The sequence below is a fragment of the Chinchilla lanigera genome, unplaced genomic scaffold, assembly GCF_000276665.1.
Source record: "Chinchilla lanigera isolate Chin_1 unplaced genomic scaffold, ChiLan1.0 scaffold00009, whole genome shotgun sequence".
In the NCBI taxonomy this organism is placed as follows: domain Eukaryota; kingdom Metazoa; phylum Chordata; class Mammalia; order Rodentia; family Chinchillidae; genus Chinchilla; species Chinchilla lanigera.
The window spans coordinates 31,695,434-31,717,554 of NW_004955410.1; the positions used below are offsets into that span (position 1 = coordinate 31,695,434).

Here is a 22,121-nt window from a genome sequence, read left to right on the forward strand (position 1 = left end):
AGAGTTCCCTTCTTCCCCTCCTTGCCACTGCGAACCTGCTCCTGGGACACACAAGAGCCATGCTCTGGACCTTTCTCAGGAGGGGCCTGCAGCCTGAGGACAGCCAGGCAGGGCTGCTCTGCAGGAAACGGCCACCGTCTCTGCAGAAAGTTAGTGACCTGAGCCATCCTGTGTCCTCTAAGTGACCTGAGAAACATTAGCAGGCCGAGGAGTGCCAACTTCGGTTGCCAAAGGTCAAGGTGTGTTTCCACTGCAGGGCAGGACCAGGAGCTCCGTCCCCCTTGGCAGAGTGTGTGTCCACGATGGGGCCAAGGGCAGACTCTGGCTTGCAATCATGTGGGGCTCTCCCTTGGGGAAAGATCTTTTTCTCTAGTATTCCCCAAAGGGTGGTATTTAGGCCCTTTCTTTCTGGTCAGCAGTTAACAAAATTAAATACACACACACACACACACACACACACACATGACCCTTTCAAGATCCGTACCTCATGCTGCTCAATTTCCTGACCCACCTGGCCCTAGGTCAGGCAGAAGATTTAGGATGAAAGCTTTTCACAGTGACCTTGATTGTTTTAATAATGGAAGAGAGGACCCCAAGACTCAAAGGAGAAAGAAGCACCCACCCCACTTACTTAAGGTGTGCGAGGCCTTTACATTCCTCTAGGATCTGGGCGACGTACCTGGCTCCGACATCAGTGATCTGGTTGCTGTATAAGCTGGGTGAGAAAGCACACGATGACGTCATGGGAATGCACCCTTTTTTCTGTAAGTGTTGCCTCCTGGTTTTCAAAGTCTAGCTTGAAAGCAGAACACATGGGGACCAGAGTTTGGGGTTCTGTCATTCAGCCTGGCTTCAAACCAGCCCCCACTTTCTCCCCTGCCTCAGTCTGAGAAACATTAGGCAGTAGGGGGCGACATGCACAGCCCCTAACTGGGACAGTGAGAGGAGCAGGTGACAGAGTGCACAGCCCTGGCACGTAAGTGCCACGTGATGGGGACTTACCGACTAAGACGGTTCTCAGACTCTTGAGGGAAGAAGTTTCCCTCTGCATGTCAAGCCCGCTCTGTGCCTTCCCTTAGTCACCTTACTGCTCCAATCCAGTTCAACAGGAAGGCAGAACAAAGGTGAAGGGCACAATTCAGCTGTGCCTTCTGAGGCTCCCTGTCACATAGCACTCTACTTCCGCGCCCAAATTTCACATGGAGGCAACTGAGGCACAATGACACTGAGCAACCACCCCATTTTCCAGGGCTGACAGGAACCTTGAGGCCCACGACCCCTCCTCTTAAGCTCCAAAACAGGAAGCTCTGAAAAACCAAAGTTCTTCACCAGCTTTTTTAGCAACCTATGTGGAGCTCTTGTGGTTTTAACTTACCCTACTTGCTTTGACTGCTCGCACATTTCCTGAGCCCGGGGTGTGCCCTGGGCTGTCACTGGCTATGCTACTGCTACGCAGCATGTACACCAAACCTAGGTTTGTGGTCAGCCCAAGGGTTTTAGAAGAAGGGTTCTGGGCCCACAGTAGGAAGGTCTATTACAAACAGTATTTTAATGTTATAGAACCTGTCCCCACATATTCCCTCATTGCATCCCCCACTAACTAGTTGTCAAGCTCCTCCCCTAGGTTAGGGTCCCAACTTTACAAGTGATGGGGCCAAGTCGAGGACAGAACCCAAGACTGCAAGTTCCTTCCCGCTCTGCCCCATGGAGCCATACGGATGGGATCTATATTCTGTACCGCTCCATATTCTTACTACGTCATTGGCCCAGTGTTCCCAAGAAGGACATACCCCAAATATGTCAAAATTTTATACTTGGTCAGTTCTTCACACAGCACCTGTACCCCGCTGTCAGTGATCTGGTTGACGCTGAGTCTGAAATAGAACAGCCAAGGAAATGACAAGTAGGCAGTGCTCCTTCTGAAGGATGCTCATGCCCCAAGGTCCGCAGGCCTGGACCCTGAGGCTTGCAGCTATGAATGCTCCCGCGAGGGTGGCCGTAGGTGTGCACCAAACGGCCTCTACTGATGCTGGTCATCCTGGGGCACAGCCCACCTTGCTCAGGCAGCAGCAAAGCTTCAGCACAGCCTTGCACAGCATAAGGCCACAGCCACGAGGGCAGGTACCTGTCAGAGCTTGCGCTTGTGTGTGGCCTGCATGTCTGTGGCTTGCTCCGCACAGTGGGTGCGGGATTGCAAATATGAGGAGTCGTCATTAGTGGTCATCAAAACTGGGGAAGAGACAGCCTGTCATTTCTGGAGGGACCAGTGAGGTTAGGGGTCCTGAAAACCTGTCCCACCTCACACACAAACAGCCTCCTCCTGGCATGAGGGCTTTCGCCGACTCCACTGGTCAAGGCTAAAGGCCCTGCTGGGGCAGGAGAGAGCGCTCAGGGAGCAGTGGAGGCAGGAAGTGCATGGCGGAGGAGATGCTGCCAGAGGTGAGACCAGGAGAGGCAGGACCAGGAGAGGTGGGACCAGGAAAGGCAGGGCCACGGCCCACACTTCCTCAGCAATGCCAATGTCACCTGTGCATTGAGAGCAAGGGGCAGTATAGGGCACTGGGACAGAGCTGGCCAGCCAGTTACACACCGAGGCTTCTCTACACTAGCAGAAGAGCTTGTCACGGCCAAGATTCCAGGTACTTTTTTGTTTTGTTTTGTGGTGCTGCGCAGAAAACCCAGGGCTTTGCCTACATGCTAGGCAAGTGCTCCACCACTAAGCTACATCCTCAGCCTGCATTTCTTCCTTCCTTCCTTCTTTTCTTTTTCTTTCTTTCCTTTCTCTCTCTCTCTCCTTCCTTCCTTCCTTCCTTCCTTCCTTCCTTCCTTCCTTGACAAGTTCTCACTAAGTTGCCCAGGCTGGCCTCAAACTCATGATCCTCCTGTCTAAGCTGGGGTTGCAGATATGTGCTACCATGCCCAGCAATTACTCATATTCAGGTTCTTTGTGCATGCTGGCTCCACTGTGTCTCTGCTGTGTGACTTTCAGCAAGTCATTAGCTTCTCTGGGCCCCTGTTTCCTTATTTGCTAAAATGGAGACAGTAACAAAACCCACTGCATAGGTGGGTTTAACGCTCCTAACCGGAGCATTAAACTAGGTAGCATTTGTAATGCACTTCACCCACTGGCAACAAGCCCTGGCTATCATCCCTGTGAGCGCTAGGATTAGGAACATCTCCTCCTTCCAGACAGGAGGCTGGGCTCAGAGGTGTTCAGCAGTTTGTTCAAGGGCACCTACTGGGGCTGACCCAGGCCCACCGGACTCACTTTGCCACCCCGAGACAGAGAAAGTCTGGACCGCCCAAGACCAGTAAGTCCTTGCGTCCTAAGGTAAAGTCAGGCCCAGGGGATCCCGATCTATGAGGTGGGGCCCCAGGCCAGAAGCCTGGCTCACCCGTGCCTGGGCCTCACCTGAGGACGACGAGGCGGCTGAGGCAGGGCTGCAGCTCGCGCACGCCATAGTCGTTGAGATTGTTGTTGTCCAGGTCGAGGGCCAGGCGCTTGTGCAGGTGGTGCAGGACAAAGGAGAGGGCGCTGCAGTCGGCGGAGCAGGCGTTGCAGAAAGTCAGCTTGAGGTAGTCGGCGCACACGCCGCGGGCCGCCAGCCGCGCCACCTTCTGGCTCTGCGTCTCGTAGATGCAGCGCAGCATCCACAGGAAGGTGGGCATGGCCTGCACCTGGTTGAAGCCCCCGCTGCGCAGCCGAGGCAGGCTCTTCAGGTAGCCGCGCATGCTGGCGCACAGGTGTGCCCACAGCGCCCGGCGCTTCCTCCTCAGGGCGGCGGCCGGCACCAGGTGCCACAGCAGCTCCTGCCTGGCCTTGGACAGCAGCCCGCATAGGAAGAGATTGGTGAACTGAAAGTGGTCCTTGTTCTTGAACGGGTCGGAGCCCGCCGGGCGGCCACCCCGCCGGCCCCCAAAAGGGAACAAGGCAGGAAGGCAGGACGCGGCCGCAGCCTCCCCGGGGGGCGTCCACTCTCGGAAGAAACGGAGCAGCTCCTGCGTGCCCACCTTGTCGTCCACCACGAGAAAGAAGGCCGTGAAGAAGGCCTGCAAGGTGATGTGGAAAAACTCATAGGACTGCTGCCCCTCACAGGGGCCCAGCACAGGCAAGGTCCGCAGGAAGCCGAGCGCCAGGTCCGCCTCCCGCAGCCCGGAGGCCTCCAGGTCGTCGGGGCAGAACACGAAGAGGCTCTGCTCCATGCCGCTCCGGGCCACCCGGCCCAGCGAGCACAGAGTGTGCAGCCCCGCGAGGAACGTCTCGGCCGTGCTGCGCGTGTTGCGCTGCACCAGGCTGCAGGGCTGCGTCCTGTTGAGGTGGACCTCGGTGACCAGCAGGAAGACGTCGGTCAGCGTCACGGTGCAGGCGGGCCGCTGCGGGGAGCCCTCGAAGGCGGAGTGGAAGTGCTGGAAGCAGCGGAAGATGATCCAGCAGAAGAGCGGCACGGCGCACAGGCTGCAGAGGTTGGGGTTGGCCTCCAGCTGCTGGAGCACGTGCACCTGCGCGGCGCGCTCGGGGAACATCCTCCGGGCGTAGGCGCGCAGGTGGCTGGGTGAGAAGCCGCGGAGAAGCACCTTCTTGCACAGGAGCTGGCGCGGCACCTCGACGCCAGTGCGCGCCGTGAGCAGCTTTCGTGCGCCCGGGAGCAGCCGCCCGCTGAGCAGGTTGGCCAGCAGGACCAGCGGGTGGGCGGGTTCCCAGGGGCAGCAGGTGTCGGGCACGCGGCTCAAGTCGAAATCCGAGTGCAGCTCGTCCAGGCCGTCGAAGGTGAAGAGCGCCGCCTGAGGAAAGCGCAGCAGGAAGGCGAACACTTCGTCGGGGTCCTGCTCCGGGTAGCAGAAGTGCTTGAAGAGCAGATCCTGCAGGCTCAGCGTGTCACTCTCCTTGAAGCAGCTGAAAATGCGGCAGCGGAAGTGGAAGAAGAACTTGATTTCCGCGCCCAGCCGGCCCGAGGCCCAGAGGCTCCGCAGCCGCTGCAGCAGCATGGACTTGCCCACGCCCGCGTCGCCGAACACGAACACAGTCTCGCCGTGCTCATTGAGGACGTCCGAGCTGGGGTCCAGCAGGGAGGCCAGGCTGCTCAGGCTGCCCAGGATCTCATTGCTGAAGCTCACCAGCTCCATGATGGTGTCCGTGTACGTCTCCTCCAGCAGCAGCTCCTCCCTCTGCGCATAGCATAGCATGAACTTGGAGTCGCAGCCCAGCTGGTGTCGCAGCTTCTGGGTGTACCTGCTCACTGGGGGCACAGCGACCCGCGGGGAGGTGGAGGCAGACAGAGAAAGTGGGAAAGCGTTAAACAGGGAGGTCTGCAGGAGGAAGACAAGTGCACTAGCAAACTAAACCCACAGCTCTCCCCAGGACCAAAGGCAGTCACTCCGCAGACGCAGACCTTCGGTATTCTCAGAGCCTGCAGTCCGGTGTCCTACAGGCTCTAGCGCCTCTCTGCGTGACTTCAGGGTAAGCCGCCAGAGGGCGACAGACTTCAGTTGGGATCTGCGCCTGAGACCCGCCCTCCTTGTTCCCACTGAACTCTAGCCAAGAAGACTAAGGCCCTCACATTTCAGGGCCAAGCTGGACGGCCCTGCTGCCCCAGCCCGCCCCCACCGTCCGGTCCAGACAGCACGAACCAGTACTGGGGAAAATCACATTATTAAGAGAGAAAGGACTTTAACCTTTCTTTTCCCCATAGCACTGATTGCTCTTGAAACATTGCGAGCCATAGTCTACGCAGGTGATGAAACATAGTGATGGGCGTTATTCTGGTTTGCTTTTCTGGTTTGCTTAGGAGCCGCGCCTCACCGAAAGCGCCACGACTAAGTTGCCTGAGATGAGACGGCACCCGGCCGGCTGGGCCTCAGCTTGTGGATGCTAGGTGCAAGCTGTAGGGTGACCGGTAAGTGGTCACCAAAGGCAAAAATGTTTTAACATGCTCACAAGGGTATGGTGCCCCCGGCACACCTGAGGGACAGAAATAAAACTTGCACCAGGAGGCAGGTGATTCTTCCCCCAAAAGACATTTGCAAACATTTCTTTAAAATGCTTTTGAACTTCAAAATTATATTCAGAGGGCCTGGGGATTTAGCTCAGCGGCACAGCGCCTGCCTGGCAAGCACAAGGTCATGAGTTCGATTCCCAGTACTGGAAAAAAACTAAAAAAAGCAAAACAAAATTATATTCAGTTAGCAGACAGTTGAGCACCCACACACCTTTTCAGAACCATATAAAACCCTTTCTCGTCAACTTAGTCTGATGTGGTTGTCTTTAAGCTTTGTACAGTGAATTGGATTTTATTTGCAGCTTTACTGAAACATAAATTACATGCCACAAAGTTGTGTTGTAAGCATTACATAATAGGAGTGATCCTTAGTAAATTTACAGGGTTATGCACATATCACAGTCCAGTCTAGAACACCTCCATCGCCCTCCCGAAGCCTTCTAACTCCTATCTGCCACCAATCCCAGCCTCAACCTCAGACTTCAGGGAATTACTAGGCTGCTTGCTTTCTTCAAAATTTGCTTTTTCTGGACATTTTAAGTAAGTGGATTTTACTATAGGTAGGTAGTCTTTTGCACGTAGATAAATTATACTTTAAAGGCTAGTGAATAGCTGGTGAAAGGGACAAATGGAGAAGTCCTTTGAAAGAACTACTCACCATGGGAATACTTTCCTTTTTTTTGGTGGGGAAAGGACCAAGAATGATGTCAACTTGACTGGCTTGGGCTCCATCCAAGGGATCCGTAAAGCACACTTCTGGGTGTGTCTGGGGGGATCATGGAGGCATGGCCTTGGGTCTTATTTATATATGGTCCTTGGTCTTTTCCTCTCTGATGCTGTCCCTCTCCTCTGACGTAAGAGTAGGAGGTAAGCAAGAGGTCAGAATGGAGTCTGTTCCCACATTACCTGAAGGCCTATATAAGCCAGACAAGGGGGCTGAGACTGGGGCTCAGTCACAGAGCTGTTGCCTCACACAAAGTTTTGGGTTCCATCCCCAGCACTGCAAAAATAACAACCAGTCGAGCTACACATGGCCAGGCAAGGTGTGGTCAGCAGGCTGCACTTAGGGAACATGAACCAGCTCTTCTTTTCTAAACTCCAAATAGCACATAGGCCTGCTTCATGAGGTATGACCACGGGCTGGCCATGGCCGCCCAGGCATCAGAGCATTTCCAAACCCCACAGCCTTGCTTGCACTGGTGCCCGCAGTCCTGCTGGGGCTGGCTTGTACCTGGGTCAGTGTTGACAATAGTTTTGCTCTGAATGAGCTGTGAAGGGGAAAAGCCGATCTCCAACAGCCATGGCCTGAGGTCCACATAAGCATCTGCAAGTTGCTGGAGTACGTAGAGGAAGAACTCGGACACCTCCTCGCCCTTGCTCTGTACCAGATCCAGGATTTTTCGGACCTGTTTGTGGCACAAGCATAAGGGCATGAGCTGTTAGGAGGGATGGACCAGCACAGGGCTCCAAGCTCTTACTATAGCCATCTGCCGTGCCAGAGTAAGAATGCGTATGTTGGAGGCCTAGAATCTGCCAAAGTGACCTTCTTTGCAAGATACAAAGCCACAAAGCTCTGCGAAACCAGCAGGCTTCTGTGAGCCTAAAAACAAAAAATGAGCACACAAGGAAACCCATGTTCACCCATGGAATTCTCTTTTTCTACCAGCAGTGAGTGCAGAGGAGCAAGTCACCCCTCAGGCATAATGAGATGGGGCTGCTAGGCCACACAGCAAGAGGGTAACAGACCCCCCTATGCATTATATGTTAAGAACAGCCTTGTTATTAAAACTGTAGAAACAATTGAAAGGAGACCAAGCCATTCTGGTCTCTGTGAGCCCTGGAAGCATCACATTGCACACAGGTCTGTCACTCCTCCCCACAAGGACTCATGGGTTCCATTTTAATTTTCAGAAGACCCACCATGCTGAGGTGAAACATAGAGTGTCAGACAGCCCTTCAGTGGGGATCCTCTTGGGACGCAGTCATTCTGAACCCTGACTCAGTTCCCATCCCGAGTCTTGAACCAATGTGAGCAGCCCTTGGTGTGAATGGCTGTGACCACTAGTGTTTTATGATCAGTGCTTCTTTGGGAATAATACACCAGTGAGAGCTGAGTGGTAAGAAGTTGCTTCAGCCGCACGCATGCACACACACACTCGAGCATGCATACACACTTGCCAAGCCCTTGGGATGAAATCCTGCGCAGCGTACTAACCTCCCCAAACCCTTCTCTCAGACCAGCAGGGAGAAGCTGCTTCTGGCTCCCACAAATCCTGCCACAGTACCTTGTCAGGTTGGGTGGGGCAGGCACACACGATCTCTGCGTCCTCTGTTGAGAAGTAGTCATTCTTCAGCAAGTTGTCCACCAGACACTGGATGTTATGGATGTGCGTGACTAGAAGTTCTCGGCTGACCTTCAACAATCCAGCGTGGGAATGAGACTTGGATGGTCCGCCTTCCATCTCACGATGGCCCTGCGTCTCCATAGCTCAGGTAGCAAGCAGCTGCTTTCCCCAAATTCATCTTCGGCTGCATGTGTCTTCCTGGCAGAAGAGTGATCAGTCTCCAGGGCCCCTCTTCTCGGCCCCTGAAGAGACAAACAGCAGCTAAGCAGAAGCTGTGGAAGGCTCTCTGCTACTCTCACCAGCGGTCTTGGGGTTTCTCTACGTAGAGCTGGAGGGAGCTGCACTTAAGACTTTTATCTGAGATGCATTAAAGGGGGGGCTCATAGTTCAATCGCATCTAGTTGGAGGTTTTTACATCATTAGGGCAGCCAACAATTTTGTTTAGCGAAACGAATTCTTGATGTTCTCACCAATAAAAGTGCGCCTTGATCCTACACTGGGTTGAGACACGAAGATGTGTTATTTTACTAAGGTCAGGGGCTGGGACTATAGCTCAGTGGCAGAAGTGCCTGTCTAGCAAGTACAAGGTCCTGAACTCGATTCCTGGTACCAAGAAAAAGAAATAATGCTAAGGTCAGCAGGGACTGGAAGTTTCCGGTGAGTGAGGAATGTAGCGAGCCCAGAACCAAGAACGGAGAACTGAAGTGTTGGTGGGTCAGAAGGTCTAGACACAGAATGGCCTGAGGAGAGAGACAGCCGACACTGTGGCAGCCAAGGCAAGGAGCATGGGGACGGTGATGTCTCAGTCATGACTGCCCCTTCTCGGTTGAGCCACGGCCCGGGCGCCACCCCCTGCTGCCATCACAGCTTCCACAGTCTGCTCTGTACAGCACTTTGGGAAAGGAAGGAGAAGCAATTCCACGTGTGGAGTGAGGGACAGAGGGAGCTGGCATAGAGTTTTCAGTGCTCCATGACCTGCAGAGGCATCTGTCTCCCTGGGAACCCTGGGAACCCTGATGTACCTGCTGAGCTTCCTGTCTGGCTGGGAAGAGAGCCAAGCTACTTGGGTATGAGAAAGACAACTTCAGCTCATCGGAGTTATCTCGAAATTGTACCATTCGAGTTCTGGTAACAGTGAGAACAAAACTAAAACCCTTTAGCTACATTTTCAGTCAGCCCTGTGCTTGCAGAATGAATCACCCTCTTGGAAGTGGAAAGGCCACGAGCTGGCTACTTGTTTCTTTATCTAAGTGGGACAGTGCATACATTTTCAGAGAAATGGTTTACATTTTGTTGTTGAGCCGAAAATATTCCTAGACTTGTGACACTCTCAGTGTGATTAATTTATGTTAATGTTAACATAACAGTGCCATTTATGTTAACATTCAGGTCTGGTGGTTTTCAAATTTTTTCCCACCAAGTCATATGTGACTTTCTGGTCTGATCTACTCCCTTCCCCTTCCTTTTTTAAAACCTATTGGGTTGCTAAATCTCTATAGAGATTCTCAGCTGGTTCCCCCCAATAATTTTCCTCTGATAGCCTGAATAGGTGAGCAAGTAACAACTCAACATAACATTCTAAATGAAGGAAGGGCAAGCGATACATAACAGAGAATTTAAAGGAATGGAATGATTAGTTATGATGTCACCAGAAGTGTGCTAACCTATTAGGTGGGAAGGAAACATTTTCTTCTGATGTGAATTCTGTGACCCAATTGAGGATTTGCTTGAGGATTTTTGAGACAGGGTCATGTTATATAGCCTAGGCTGGCTGCAAACTCGCAGCAATCCTCCTGCCTCAGCCTCCTGGGTGCTAGGATTACAGACATGTGCTGCTATACCTGGCTATTAACTTTTTGCTTTAAATTGAGTTTTTAAAACTCTAATAGATTAAGTAAAACTTTGTGTCATCACTGGAAAGAGGAAAAACTCACAATAAATAGAAAGTAACACAAAAATAAATTCATCAGAAGGAAAACAATGTCAGTGTATTGTAGCTGGTGGTGCCACCCAGAAGGACTCTGAGTTTGAGGCCTGTTTTTTTGTGGAAGGATCCGGGAGACACTAAAGACAGAGCAGCACAGAACTGAGGTTATGAGATAGTCACAAGTCTGAGAGAAAACTAAGAAGGAAGTCACTTTTTCACATAGTGAGCTGAGGTTTTTAATGTCACCTTGCCTTCTTTTGGGGGAAGGGAACAAGGTTACACAACTTCCCTCATCTGTCTCCCACAAGGGCCCCACTTTACTCACTGCTTCTGTCTCCGTGCCTGTGATCCCCACAAAAACAGTGGCTTGTCTTCCTGGACTTTCCTGTAATAACCACAGACATCTCCCCTTCTGCCCAAAGGTGGGAACTTGAGGAAACCTCCTGAATCAAGCAGTGCGGCCCTGTGGTTAGGCAGCTGCCCGGAGGGCTTTTGTAATTTCCAGGGCCCGGGTTTGGAATTTAACCAGCTGTGCACTTAGCTCATTTCAGCAGGCACTCAGTGAGTTTGGATGGCAAATTGAACACCGCTCTGGCAAACAGAACCCAAGGGCAAACTGGACCCGTACCACAGAGAGCTCCTGTACATCTGTTACCAAACGCTAGGTGCTCCTGGCCCTGACTGCATTTACGTGACAGAGGACCGGTCTGGTGGGGAAAGGAGGAGGGGAGAAAAAGGGGAAAGCAGAGTGGAAAGGGAAAGGGCAAAGGAAAAGGAAAGGCGAGCTGGGCCTGCTCTGTGAGGTGCAGCTTTCCCGGCGGTGGGTCACGCAGTGAGCACCAGGGCAGCTCCAGGAAACAGCCAAGCCATGGACGTGATCAGAGCAGCCATGGACGTGATCAAACCTGTAGCAAGGGTGCCACAGCAGGCATGCAGAGCCCTCTCCGTCCGCACACGAGCCAAGCGTACGAGTTTTTTCTAACCAAAACCTCAGAATTCAGGCTTAATTGCAGTGTTTGTGCTTTGCGATGAATACTGTAAGGAGCCTTTGGGTGGCAGTTTGAGCAGTCGGTCTCTAAAGGGTTCCCCATCGCTGCTCTAGAGTAAGCAGCAGGGATTACAGATGTGCACCACTACATCCAGTTCTTTGTGGCTTTCTGATCTGCCCTGAGAAGTTTAATTCCTAAAGTAAAAGAATCCCAGGAGCAATCCACTGCTCCGGCTTATTGTGGACATTGGCGCCCAGGGCCCACTCTGCAATTTGAGCTTCTAAAGTAAATAAAACCTCTGCAAAGCCCCAAAGAGAATATTCAGGAAAGCTGCCCTGACAGTGACACAGCAGGGGCCAGGGGGAAGGCAGTCAATGAAAGGAGAAAAGAAGTATAGAAAAATGAGTAATTCTATAAGATGATAGAACAGCGTTACTTGGTTGGACTAAAATAAAAGCCTCCCAATCATTTTAAATTTTCTAGTAGCCACATTAATAAAACTAAAACAGATGAAATTAATTTTAATAATATATTTCATGTAGCTCACTATGTTCAAAATATTATTTCAATGTCTCAAGTGTAAAATTTATTAAAGACGTATTTTACTTTCTTTTTTTATACTAAGCCCTTGAGAGCTCGTTGTTTTGCTTATGCTAACAGCACGTTTCCACTTGGACATGGCAAGTGTGCAGTAGCCATATATTAGATCCAATTTTGCAGCCTTGGATACTCCGGTACAAACATGCTGCGGGTGTGGTCAGAAGGGTCTCTGTCCCCCTGGTAGGAGTGTGAACTGGTGGAAACCTCTGAAAAGGAAAACCATTTGATAGCATGTGTCAACAGCCTGAGGAAAGTGTCAAATTAGTAACTTCCCCTTCTGGAAATTGGCCTGAAAAGAATAGGAGGCTCTGACAAGTTCTTTTCTTTTTTTACACAAGGGAGGTCAGAGTTTGTAGCTTCCACGGCAAGCCATGAATGGATCAACACAGAGCAATACAGTCACACAATAGAGTACTAATCACAATAGATGTGAATGAAACACAAACACACACAAGCGATAAACCACAGACTCTAGGCTGAGAAAAACCAGACCCATAAAAATGAAACATAGTATATGGTTCTATGCATAGGTTTCTGAAAATCAGATCTAAAACTTGGGTCCATGGTTTCCGGGGGCAGGGTGTAGATGGTGATGTGGGAAATAACTGGCTGCAAAGAGGAATAGGGAAAGTTGTAGAAATAGAAATGGTTTATACCTTGAGAGGAGTGATAGATAGATAGTGTATCTGTATCTATCTATCTATATATTGTATGTGTATCTAACATCAGATCTTATCCTTGGGTTCTACATCCTTAGATTCAATGAACTATGGATCAAAAATATTTGGAAAAAAGTCTGAGCATGTATACATTTTTTTATTATTCCCTAAACATTATAGTATCAGAACCATTTACATAGATATTGTATAGGTATTATAAGTTATCTAGAGATGATTTAAATAAAGTATACACAAGATATGTGTAGGTTATTATACCATTTTATGAATGAGATTTAAGCCTTCAGGGATTTGGTATCTACAGGGGGGTCTAGAACCCACAGACACGGAGGGAACAGAGTTTACACATATGCACGCACGTACACACGCTTTGTCACGTCATCAACCTGTATATTTAAAATCTATAAATGTTATGTGAGTTATACTTCAGGGAAGTTGATTTTCTAAAAGCAGAAGCAAAATAAAGACAAGCTCAGATAAAAACTGAGACTTTGTTGCCAGAATATTTGCACTACAATAAATATGAAATACAATTTTTCAAGTAGAAGGAAAATGATCCCAAGATAAGCACAAAACGATGAGCAACAGAAAGTGTTAATATGTGGACAGATGTAAGTGTGCACTGACTGAACAAAGCAATATGAACAACCTCAAATATGTGTAGAGTTAACATTCATGACAGCAGTGCCACCCAAGGTAGAAGGAAGTTAATGTCTGTCTCCAAGAGCAAAGTATGTTTGAGTAGCAGGCAAATGTGTGACTTTAAACTTTTAGGTGGTAGAAGAGGAAGGTACCTATTTCACCCTAGCTGGCCTGGAACTCACAGTTATCTTGCTTCAGCCTCCCACGTAGCTGGGATTATTTGCCCATATCACCATGCCCAGCTAAAAGTACTGCTTTATATTAGACACTAATAATTCAAGGATTCCAGGTTTTAATCTCTAAGATTAGCACTAAAGAATAGTAAAGGAATGCAAAACAATAAGAAGAGAAAATGGAATAATAAATATGCTTATTTCTGAAAGAAGGCAGACAGAAAAATACAAAACAGGTGGAATAAGACCGGGGATATAGCTCAGTGGCACAAGCGCTTGCCTGGCAAGCACAAGGTCCTGAGTTCAATTGCCGGTACCAAAAAAAAAAAACCAAAAAAATAAAACAAAACAAAACAAAACAAAAAACCAGGTAAAATAAAAACAAAACAACCAGTAGGTGCAAACTAAAATATTAGTTTTTTAAATAAAAAACTAATTTTTAAATAAATTAAATATAAATGGACTAAACATTTTTAAATAAATTAAATGGACTAAACATTTTTAAATAAATTAAATGGACTAAACATTTTTAAATAAATTAAATATAAATGGATTAAACACCCCAGTCTGGCAGACTTGACAGGAAGAAACTGCATGCTGTTTAAAAAGTGTGTAGGGTAATCCTGATTGATCAACTTGATTGGGTTAAGAAATATAGGTTAGCAAAGCACACTTTTGGGTGTGTCTGGGTGGGTCATGGAGGTGACCTTGGGTACTATGTGTGGTGCTGGCCTCTTCCTCTCCAGCACTGCTTTCCAGCTGTCATGAACTAAGCAGCCTTGCTCTGTCAAAGCCTTCTGCCATGGTGTTTCTTCTTTGGACTGTGGACTAAATCCTGTGAGACCAGCAGCCAATTGTACCTCCTCTCCTTTACACTGCAGGTGTAATGTGTCTCAGCAATAGGAAGGCTGACTGACATAAAGAGACACACCTTAAATAAAATGACAATTTAGTTAATTCATTCAATATCAAAACACAGGAAAGATACACTATACACGAAAAGAAAACTGGCAGGGTTATATTGAGATTAAGGTAGAATTTTAAAATTTTACCAGAGGTAGAGGAATATTTCATAATTACAGGTTAATCAGTTCTCTAGAATACTTCACAATTTGTATGCACCCACTAACGTAGTTTCACAATATATAAAGCAAGAATCAACAAAGGTGAAATAGACAAATCCACAATCATAGTAAAGGATTTTACTATGATTGAATAACTGGAAAACAAAATAGACTAAACAACAGAAAGCTCAAAAACGCATAAGAATATGGAAGATCTTAACAAAACAATTAAGTTTTTGTTCAGTGGCATTTATAGAACACTGCACCCAACAGCAACCTTGTGCTGCCATTGTAAGTGTATGTGGAATGTTTGTAAAAAGTGGTCATAGTCTCGACTAAATTACAAATGTGTCATAAATGCCAAAGGACTGAAATCATAAAGACTGAATACAGTAGAATCAAACTTGAAGTCAATAATAAAAAGTTCTCTTGAAAAAAATCCCCAAACTCACAGGTCAAAGAAAAAATAAAAATGGAAATTAGCAACATTTTGAATTGTGTGATAATGAAAATACAACACATCAAAATTTGTGGAATAAAGAGGTAATAGAAATGTATAGCCTTATGGGTATATATGAACAAACAAAATAATAATTAAATGTTGCTTTTATCATTTTAAATTTATCATTAACCATAGATGTCTACTCTTGTTCATAAATATCTTCTGAAAAGGTTTCTAAAGTATATGTGAAATTTCAAACATAGACGGTATTCCTACACTTCCTATACATCATAACATGATCATGTAAATACTCATGCTAAGAAAAAAAAGAGTAGGAGGAAATCCACATCAACTGTGATTACTGAGCTAACTGAGGATTACACAGATGCTTTCTTTTACTTGGCTTTGGGGAGACATATTTCAAATTGCCTAAAATAAGGCAAAGTCTACATAAATGAGGTGAACTTGGGCCCTGCATTGGAGGGAGCTCTGCATCCGCCGGAAGTCTGGGGAAGGCAAGTGGAGCCCAAGGCTGAATAGGGCTTTGCCACTGACCCATTGTCAACACAGCCGTCAGTGTGCACAATGAGGTCACCCAGACACATGATTGTCCTAGAAGGGAGAACAACTGAGACCCATGGGGCGGAGATGACTCTTACTATTTCTGTCCTCTAATCCAGGGGAGGCCCCAGAGAAACCACAAATACACACACATTCAGTGTCACTTTCTAACAAGGGACTCACCCTAGGTTTTTGTCTGTTTTCTCCACTATCCCAGAGTGCCCTGAAAAATGTGCGTTCCTCAAACCTGCAATGCCAAGATAAAAAACCATTCTACAAACATGTTCTCCAGATGTCTTTTCCATGTTTTAGTAACTTTGCCCATATAGCTAGTCACTGTAGAAGATTTGTGAAGTGAAAAAAAAATTTATAGGAAAAAAAAAGTAAGTTACCTATGGCCCTGAGGCAATAATCACTATTACATTCTGGGTATTTCCATTCAGCTTTCACCTCTGTGCCTGTCTGTGGATACTGACAATTCACACCTTCGGCCTCACCCTACGTTTTTGTTGTGTCCTGACTGTTCGCTTACTTTTCTTTAGAACTTCCAAGGCTCTGCCTTGAACTGCAGACACTGGTTTCCAACCAGCCTGGCTTCTTTATAAAACAGAATGCTTTGCATTACATGGCTTTCCTTTTATCAAATGGAAAAACTCACTGGCCACGCCTCTGTTTTCAAGCTTTGCACCTTAGCCATTCCTTGTGTCCAACAGAGACTCAGTGATGCCGAGGGGTGGCATCTTCCTTGGCTGACCCTGCCTGCCCAGCCACCACAGAAATCTGGGTGACTTGCTGAGCAGCCTCTACCAGCTGTCAAGTCACAGAGAACAATGTTCTACCCTCCACGTGACTCGAGGAACAGCTGCCAGCGGTGGGCAGGGATTGGCGTGGTGGAAAATCTCCACGATGTTGCAGCCTTATTCCTTCTGTCCGCAGAGAGCCTCTGAGCCCTTGCTCACTGCCAGGCCTGGTCTGCGTGGAGGCCACAGCAGGGCACAGATCACAACAGCTGACACGGAGTAAGCACTTTGCAGGGCCCCTGCCCTCACCTACTGCTTTACACGTACTGCCACCCTGTGTGGCAGGATAACCTCAGGGTTAAGCGCGTGGTCTTCAGGGGCATCACCGACTGATTTCAAACCTGATCATTAACAAGTCAGAATGAGCCTCCTGCGTGTGAACCCTCAGCTGCATGGACTGGCTGTTAGTGTTTTTCAGGCTGCAGCGAATCGGAACTCACCAAAGCGATCTCTGTTTCCAAGGCTTCCTAGAAGGATCACTTGTTGTAAGAACCACAACTCACCAGCCTTGATTTTCTCACAGTGAGAATCCCTGCCTCACTGTGCTGCTGGAAGGATTATTACAGTAGATTCTCAGTAATTATCTCCGTCTATTCTCTCCGTCCTTACCACAACCTGAGGTGGCAGAGGTCAGGGTAACTGACGATTTACAAGCATGGAAACTAGGGCACAGCAAGGCTAAATATGGCCATGCCCATGCAGAGTTTACAGGTGAGCAGGGCAGGGGGACCCAGAATGAGGAATTCCAGTGTGGTGAGTATGTATGAGCCAGGTGAGTCGGGCACTCTTTCATGGGCTTCCCTGGGCTACAGTTACCATGATCAGAGATACCTGCTCTAAGGGAAGGTAATGGGGAGATATAGTTAGACCCCTCCCCTTTAGGGAGTTTGACTTTGAAACGGGGAGAAGGATAACTCAGAGAACATGAGTAGTGGTCTCCTCAGCCACCCAGGCATGGTGTCCTTTGTTCCACAAGTCTTCATAACCCTATGGGCAGAGATAACCACAGTGTGCCCTTCCTTCTTACAAACTGGAGAACACTGGCATTTGGTGGCACCTTGTTATGGCTTGTGTCTAGATGTCCCCTCAAAGCCTCCTGTGGTCATAGGTGGAGTTTTTCAGAGGTGGCTGGGTATAGAGTGTGTGACGCTGGGAATAAGTATATGATGCTGGGATCAAGGGTGTGTGCTTACTAAATTAGGCCAATGACTGATTTGGCATAGTTTTGGGTGAGGATAATGGAAAGCCCACCCTGGGTGTGAGTGATACCTGCCCTAAGCGCATGCAGTCTGGATAGAAAAAGAGAAGGAAGACTGTTCATTGCTTGCTGCTGTTGCTGCTTGCTGCCTTATGCCTTCCCTGCTTTGTCATGGGCTGTTTCTCCTCTGCAATGCCCCTCGGCCATGCCACCCTGCTTTGGAGCCGGTCAACTATGAACTGAAACCTCTACAATCTGTGTGCTACCATAGACCTTTCCCTCCTTTAACTTTGGGTGTTGGGTATTTTGTCTCAGCATCAAGAAAAATTACTAAGACAGATCTTCATTCTGTACAAGATCATCCAGAGGTGCTTGAGTCACCCAGCCTAGAACATGACTACAAACACTGATTCCCAGTACCAGCAGACAGAACCTGGCTCCCATCCCAACAAAAGAGGGCTGGGTAGTGAAGAGAAACCTCAAGAAAATAATTTTCCACCATCCACACAGAATTCATGATTTCACTCTTTTCTTAGACACCCAGTTGTTGGGAATCACCATTCATTCTTTTTTAAACACATGTATTTCAAAATAAATGACACAGCTTTCTGCAAATGGGTGTTGCAATGCCATCAGGTAAGATGCCAAAAGGATCTGACTCCCATTCCGAAAAACATTCTTGAGCAATGAAGCAGAGGCTAACCTAGAGGTTCAACCCAAAGCTGGTTTTTTAACAGTGAGCTCTATATCAGCAGTCCATCTTGCAAGTGTTTCCTCTGGGGATATTTCCTGCATAGAGGTTGGAAATGAATGTAAACAAAAACCATGCCAGCTTTGGAATCTGTCCCAGTCCATCTGCCTCTGCCTCTGCCCTGTCTTTATCCCTGATCTCCTTCCTTTCTTGAGATATCAGTTCCCAAACATCCTGCTGCTTAGGAACCTTGGTAGCCACAGGAAAAGGCAATGATGTCATATACAGAGAGGTCTATGGGGGCTGGGGGTACAGCTCCTTGGTGTAAGTGCCTGCCTGGCAAGCGCAAGGTCCTGAGATCAATTCCTGGTACCAAAAAAAAAAAAAGAAAGCCTAGCTTGTGAGATATGATTTTACTGACCATAGGACAGCTTTTGGAGACCTTCCCACCCCGTTGTTAAAGACCAACATAGTGGTATAATTACACTGTTGATTAAATAGCTCAGATGTCCTGCTTAGGGACCTGCATGACATTCCCCACCCCTTTGCTTTGACTCATGAGATGGGGTCAGAGGTCAGTCACTCAGGCAGGCAGTTTTAGGCATCAACGCAGAATTCATTAGTGTGCAACTCTCTTTTTCTTCTAGCACTAGGGCTAGCACCATTGAGACAGTGGCTGCTCCACCAGCCCGGGATCATAAATAACTACAATGTGTGTAGCCTCTTGCCAACTTGTGATGTTGGCTGTTTAAGCTGCTTAGATTTATGAATTATCTGTCACTGTGGTTCAACCTTGCCCAAAATCTGACTGATAAAATAACTTCCTATAAGAGCACTCAATCCACAAGGACACTGAAGTCTGTAGAAGGCCAAGTGAGTTGTCCAAAGCCAATCAAGACTGGAAGTAGAGAAGAGATATTTAAGATGGTTTTAGGCCAAGGGAGCTCACTGCAGCCCTCTCCCTACACTTGTGAGTCTGCAGTTTCTGCAGGACAGAAGCTACTACATTAAAGGATACATCTAGAGATCATCTTATTCTAAGAGACCTAAGAAAATGCCAAAGGATGCATCTATAGATCATCTTATTCTAAGAGACCGAAGAAAATGCCAAAAGATGCTTCTTGAACACCAAACACACTTAGGCAGAATGCAAAACTCTTCCTGTGCACCATTGACAATGAATGAAAAGCTCTTCCTGGTTTGGGGAATTAACACAATAAGTCTGATACATTTGTGGGCAGAAACAGATTTATTTTATCTTCAATCTAGGAAGAGACAATCAACTCATATCCTGGTTTGAAATAAGGAATCAAGTAAAAAATAAATGTCTACAAAAATAGTACAGAGCAAAAATCAACAAAGCAGATTTTCAAGTAATTTTTTTTTAAATCGTAGGACCTCAAAGAATACCATGTGAGACTAGAGACCATACTCATAAGTGAAATAAATCAGACCTGCATGTGTAAGAATCATATCGTCTCACTAGTGTAAGACTTGAAAGAGTAAATAAAAACTAGGAGGTATGATAGATATTGTGAAACGAAAGGAAAATGTTCAAAAGTAAAGGGCAACTGGGGTGTAGGAAAAGAGAAGGGAAAGAAGGGGAAATTATGTAAGTATGTATGTACAGGACTGTCTTCTGTCGCTCTACAGAAAGGAACAGTTAATGATTACTTGTTTGATCAGTCTTGTATGTCTCTACTTGTTTTCTTGAGAAACCACTTTGAAGATATGAATAAGTACTACAACAGCAATTGTTAATTTCCTACAACTTTGTCTGTAATTCTGTTTTGTTTGTATTGTTCTGATGCTGTTTTATAAATGGAAGTCTGTTTGTTAATATGTTTTCCTTCTTTTATTTCTTTAAAAAAAAAAAAGAATACCATGTGAGGAAAATGCTCCATGGTTACAAGCATTTCAAGATTTCCTTTATCTTGTATTTCACTTTCTTTTCTTGTAACATAGACCTCTGAACATTTCAGCACAGTCTCAGCTCAACTGCCTCTGGGTACCATTCTGATCCCAGCAGTGCTTCAGTTCTGAATTCTCAGCAGCAGGTAGACGATGTCCAAGGGACCAATACTTGCTCTGCACCCAAATGGGTACACTTTGGATTCTTTTTGTGTGAAGCGCACTTTATCACTAAAGTCTAAGCAGCAAATAACATCTAAAGCAAAGCCTGAACTTGTTATACACAATACAAGCATCCAGAACATTCTGTCAACCACAGTCCTAGACAACAAAAATACTTGATTGATATATACTTATTGAATTAGTGTAAGTCAAAATCATCATGTTTTGCCTACCTCAAGGAGGTGCCTGCCTGCCTTAGAACTGATATTATCCAGATGGCAAAATGCCAATCAAAACATTTTAGATCCACCAATGTGATCATAACCCCAGGCCTAACCTGAACACATGTATCCATGAATGCTGGGGATAGTATCTGGATTCTCCTTTAGGAAACTACTTCTCTCTTCAGTAGGTTCATTGTGGTGACTTTGATTCAGAGCCTCCTCAGTAGAGGAGTTTTACAAGTGATGAACAATTATACTGCCTCTATCAACATGAGCCACTGGGATACTCAGGGGTAACGACACTATGTGGACAACAAGGGTGATCTTTAAATTGCCCAGCAGAAAGGCAGGAAGACTAACCCAGCCCAGTAGCATCTACAGGAAGCTAAAGTCAAGTCTGTTTATACCATATTGATAAAGATGCCTTGGTAACACAGGCAAGCGGGCAACAAACTGGGTCCTTACTCTGCTGCATGCTACACAAAAATCCACATTCACCTCCTCTTTTCTTCATTTGTTTTCAATTTCTTAAGGAACTTAACCTGGAAAACATATCCACTCCCCAAGCCACACCAGGCAACTCCAGGCAGTGCCTGGAGAACAGGGAGCAGGCAGCAGAAGCGGTGATGACTATTGCACACTCTTAATCATTTACTTTATCCCAAAGCACTTAGTCCGTCAGAATTTCCAAGCAGAAAGAAATTAGTCCTCTGGTATCTCCTCTCTCCTCTCTCTTCTCCCCTCTTGCTCCCCAATGTCTTTCTCTCATGGAGAAACACCATGTAATTTGGACCCCAGACAGGCAGACACTGCCACCTGCCCACAAAGAAAGGAATGCAGCCACGGCCGACTAAGCATTAGGGGTGGGACTGCTAAGGGCAGACACCCTTCCATAGCAACCCCACATTTCTCAGGGCCAGTGCCTCTTTCCTGTGCTCCAGGAGCCCTGTTCAGAGTGCCCATAGGGCAGCCGTCTACCCTGCAGGAACCCTCGGCCTCGGCTGTGTTGGACATGAGGAAATTGAAGCTTTCAGCAGGGCAGAGACTTGTCTGGATCACACAAAACTAGAGCCCACCCCTCCTGGCACTGAGGCCATTGCTTCTTTTGTTTACTTCTGGCTAAGTAGGCTCCTCAGCAGCAGTCTCCCCCATGTCCCAGCAGGGACTGACACTGTCAGAAAGAGGAAGTGTGTGTGTGTGTGTGTGTGTGTGTGTGTGATTCCTGCCCAATGGAATTCCTGTTTCAAAGGATGTGGTACTTTCTTTTCTAAATTGACTCTTTCATATCAGTTGATAGTGGCAGTGAAGGACAAAGACTACCAGACTACCTGGTTCTGATCATTGTGTAATCTGGTCAAATAACCCTCCCTTCTAGGCCTCCATGTCCTTATCTGTGAAATGCAGGTAATAAGAGCACCTATCTCATAGGATCACCTTCAGGATGCAATGAGTTAATATACATACAATGTTTAGAACAGCATTTGTCACATAGTTAGCACTGGCCATGCTGTACAAGATGGTAGTCTTGGGTCATCTTTGAGACACAGCACTTGACAATTGGAGATAGTATCCATCTGGTCAACTACTGCATCTATAGCACACAGAGGATGCTCCATAAAACCTGTCCAATGAGTGGCTCTGGCCCCAGGTAATGGCCACAGCAGGGCCTTCGTTGGGCATTTCAATAATTCACAGGTTCACTGGAGGTGGGAGGGTTGC

General features: G+C 47.4%; 1 protein-coding gene across 7 annotated transcripts in view; it reads right to left on the minus strand.

Annotated features, from left to right (window-relative positions):
* The window catches only part of Nod1 (nucleotide-binding oligomerization domain containing 1), a gene marked incomplete at its 5' end in the record, with an annotated part of 43,983 nt that overhangs the window by 14,243 nt on the left and 7,619 nt on the right, over positions 1–22,121 (minus strand). For 3 of the 7 annotated variants that reach the window (XM_013510626.1, XM_005377498.2, XM_005377499.2), the window contains 5 exon segments: positions 632–715; positions 1,791–1,874; positions 3,413–5,237; positions 7,228–7,402; positions 8,282–8,583. In XM_013510626.1, the coding sequence (XP_013366080.1) occupies positions 632–715; positions 1,791–1,874; positions 3,413–5,237; positions 7,228–7,402; positions 8,282–8,482 (2,369 nt within the window). 7 annotated transcript variants of the gene reach the window in all.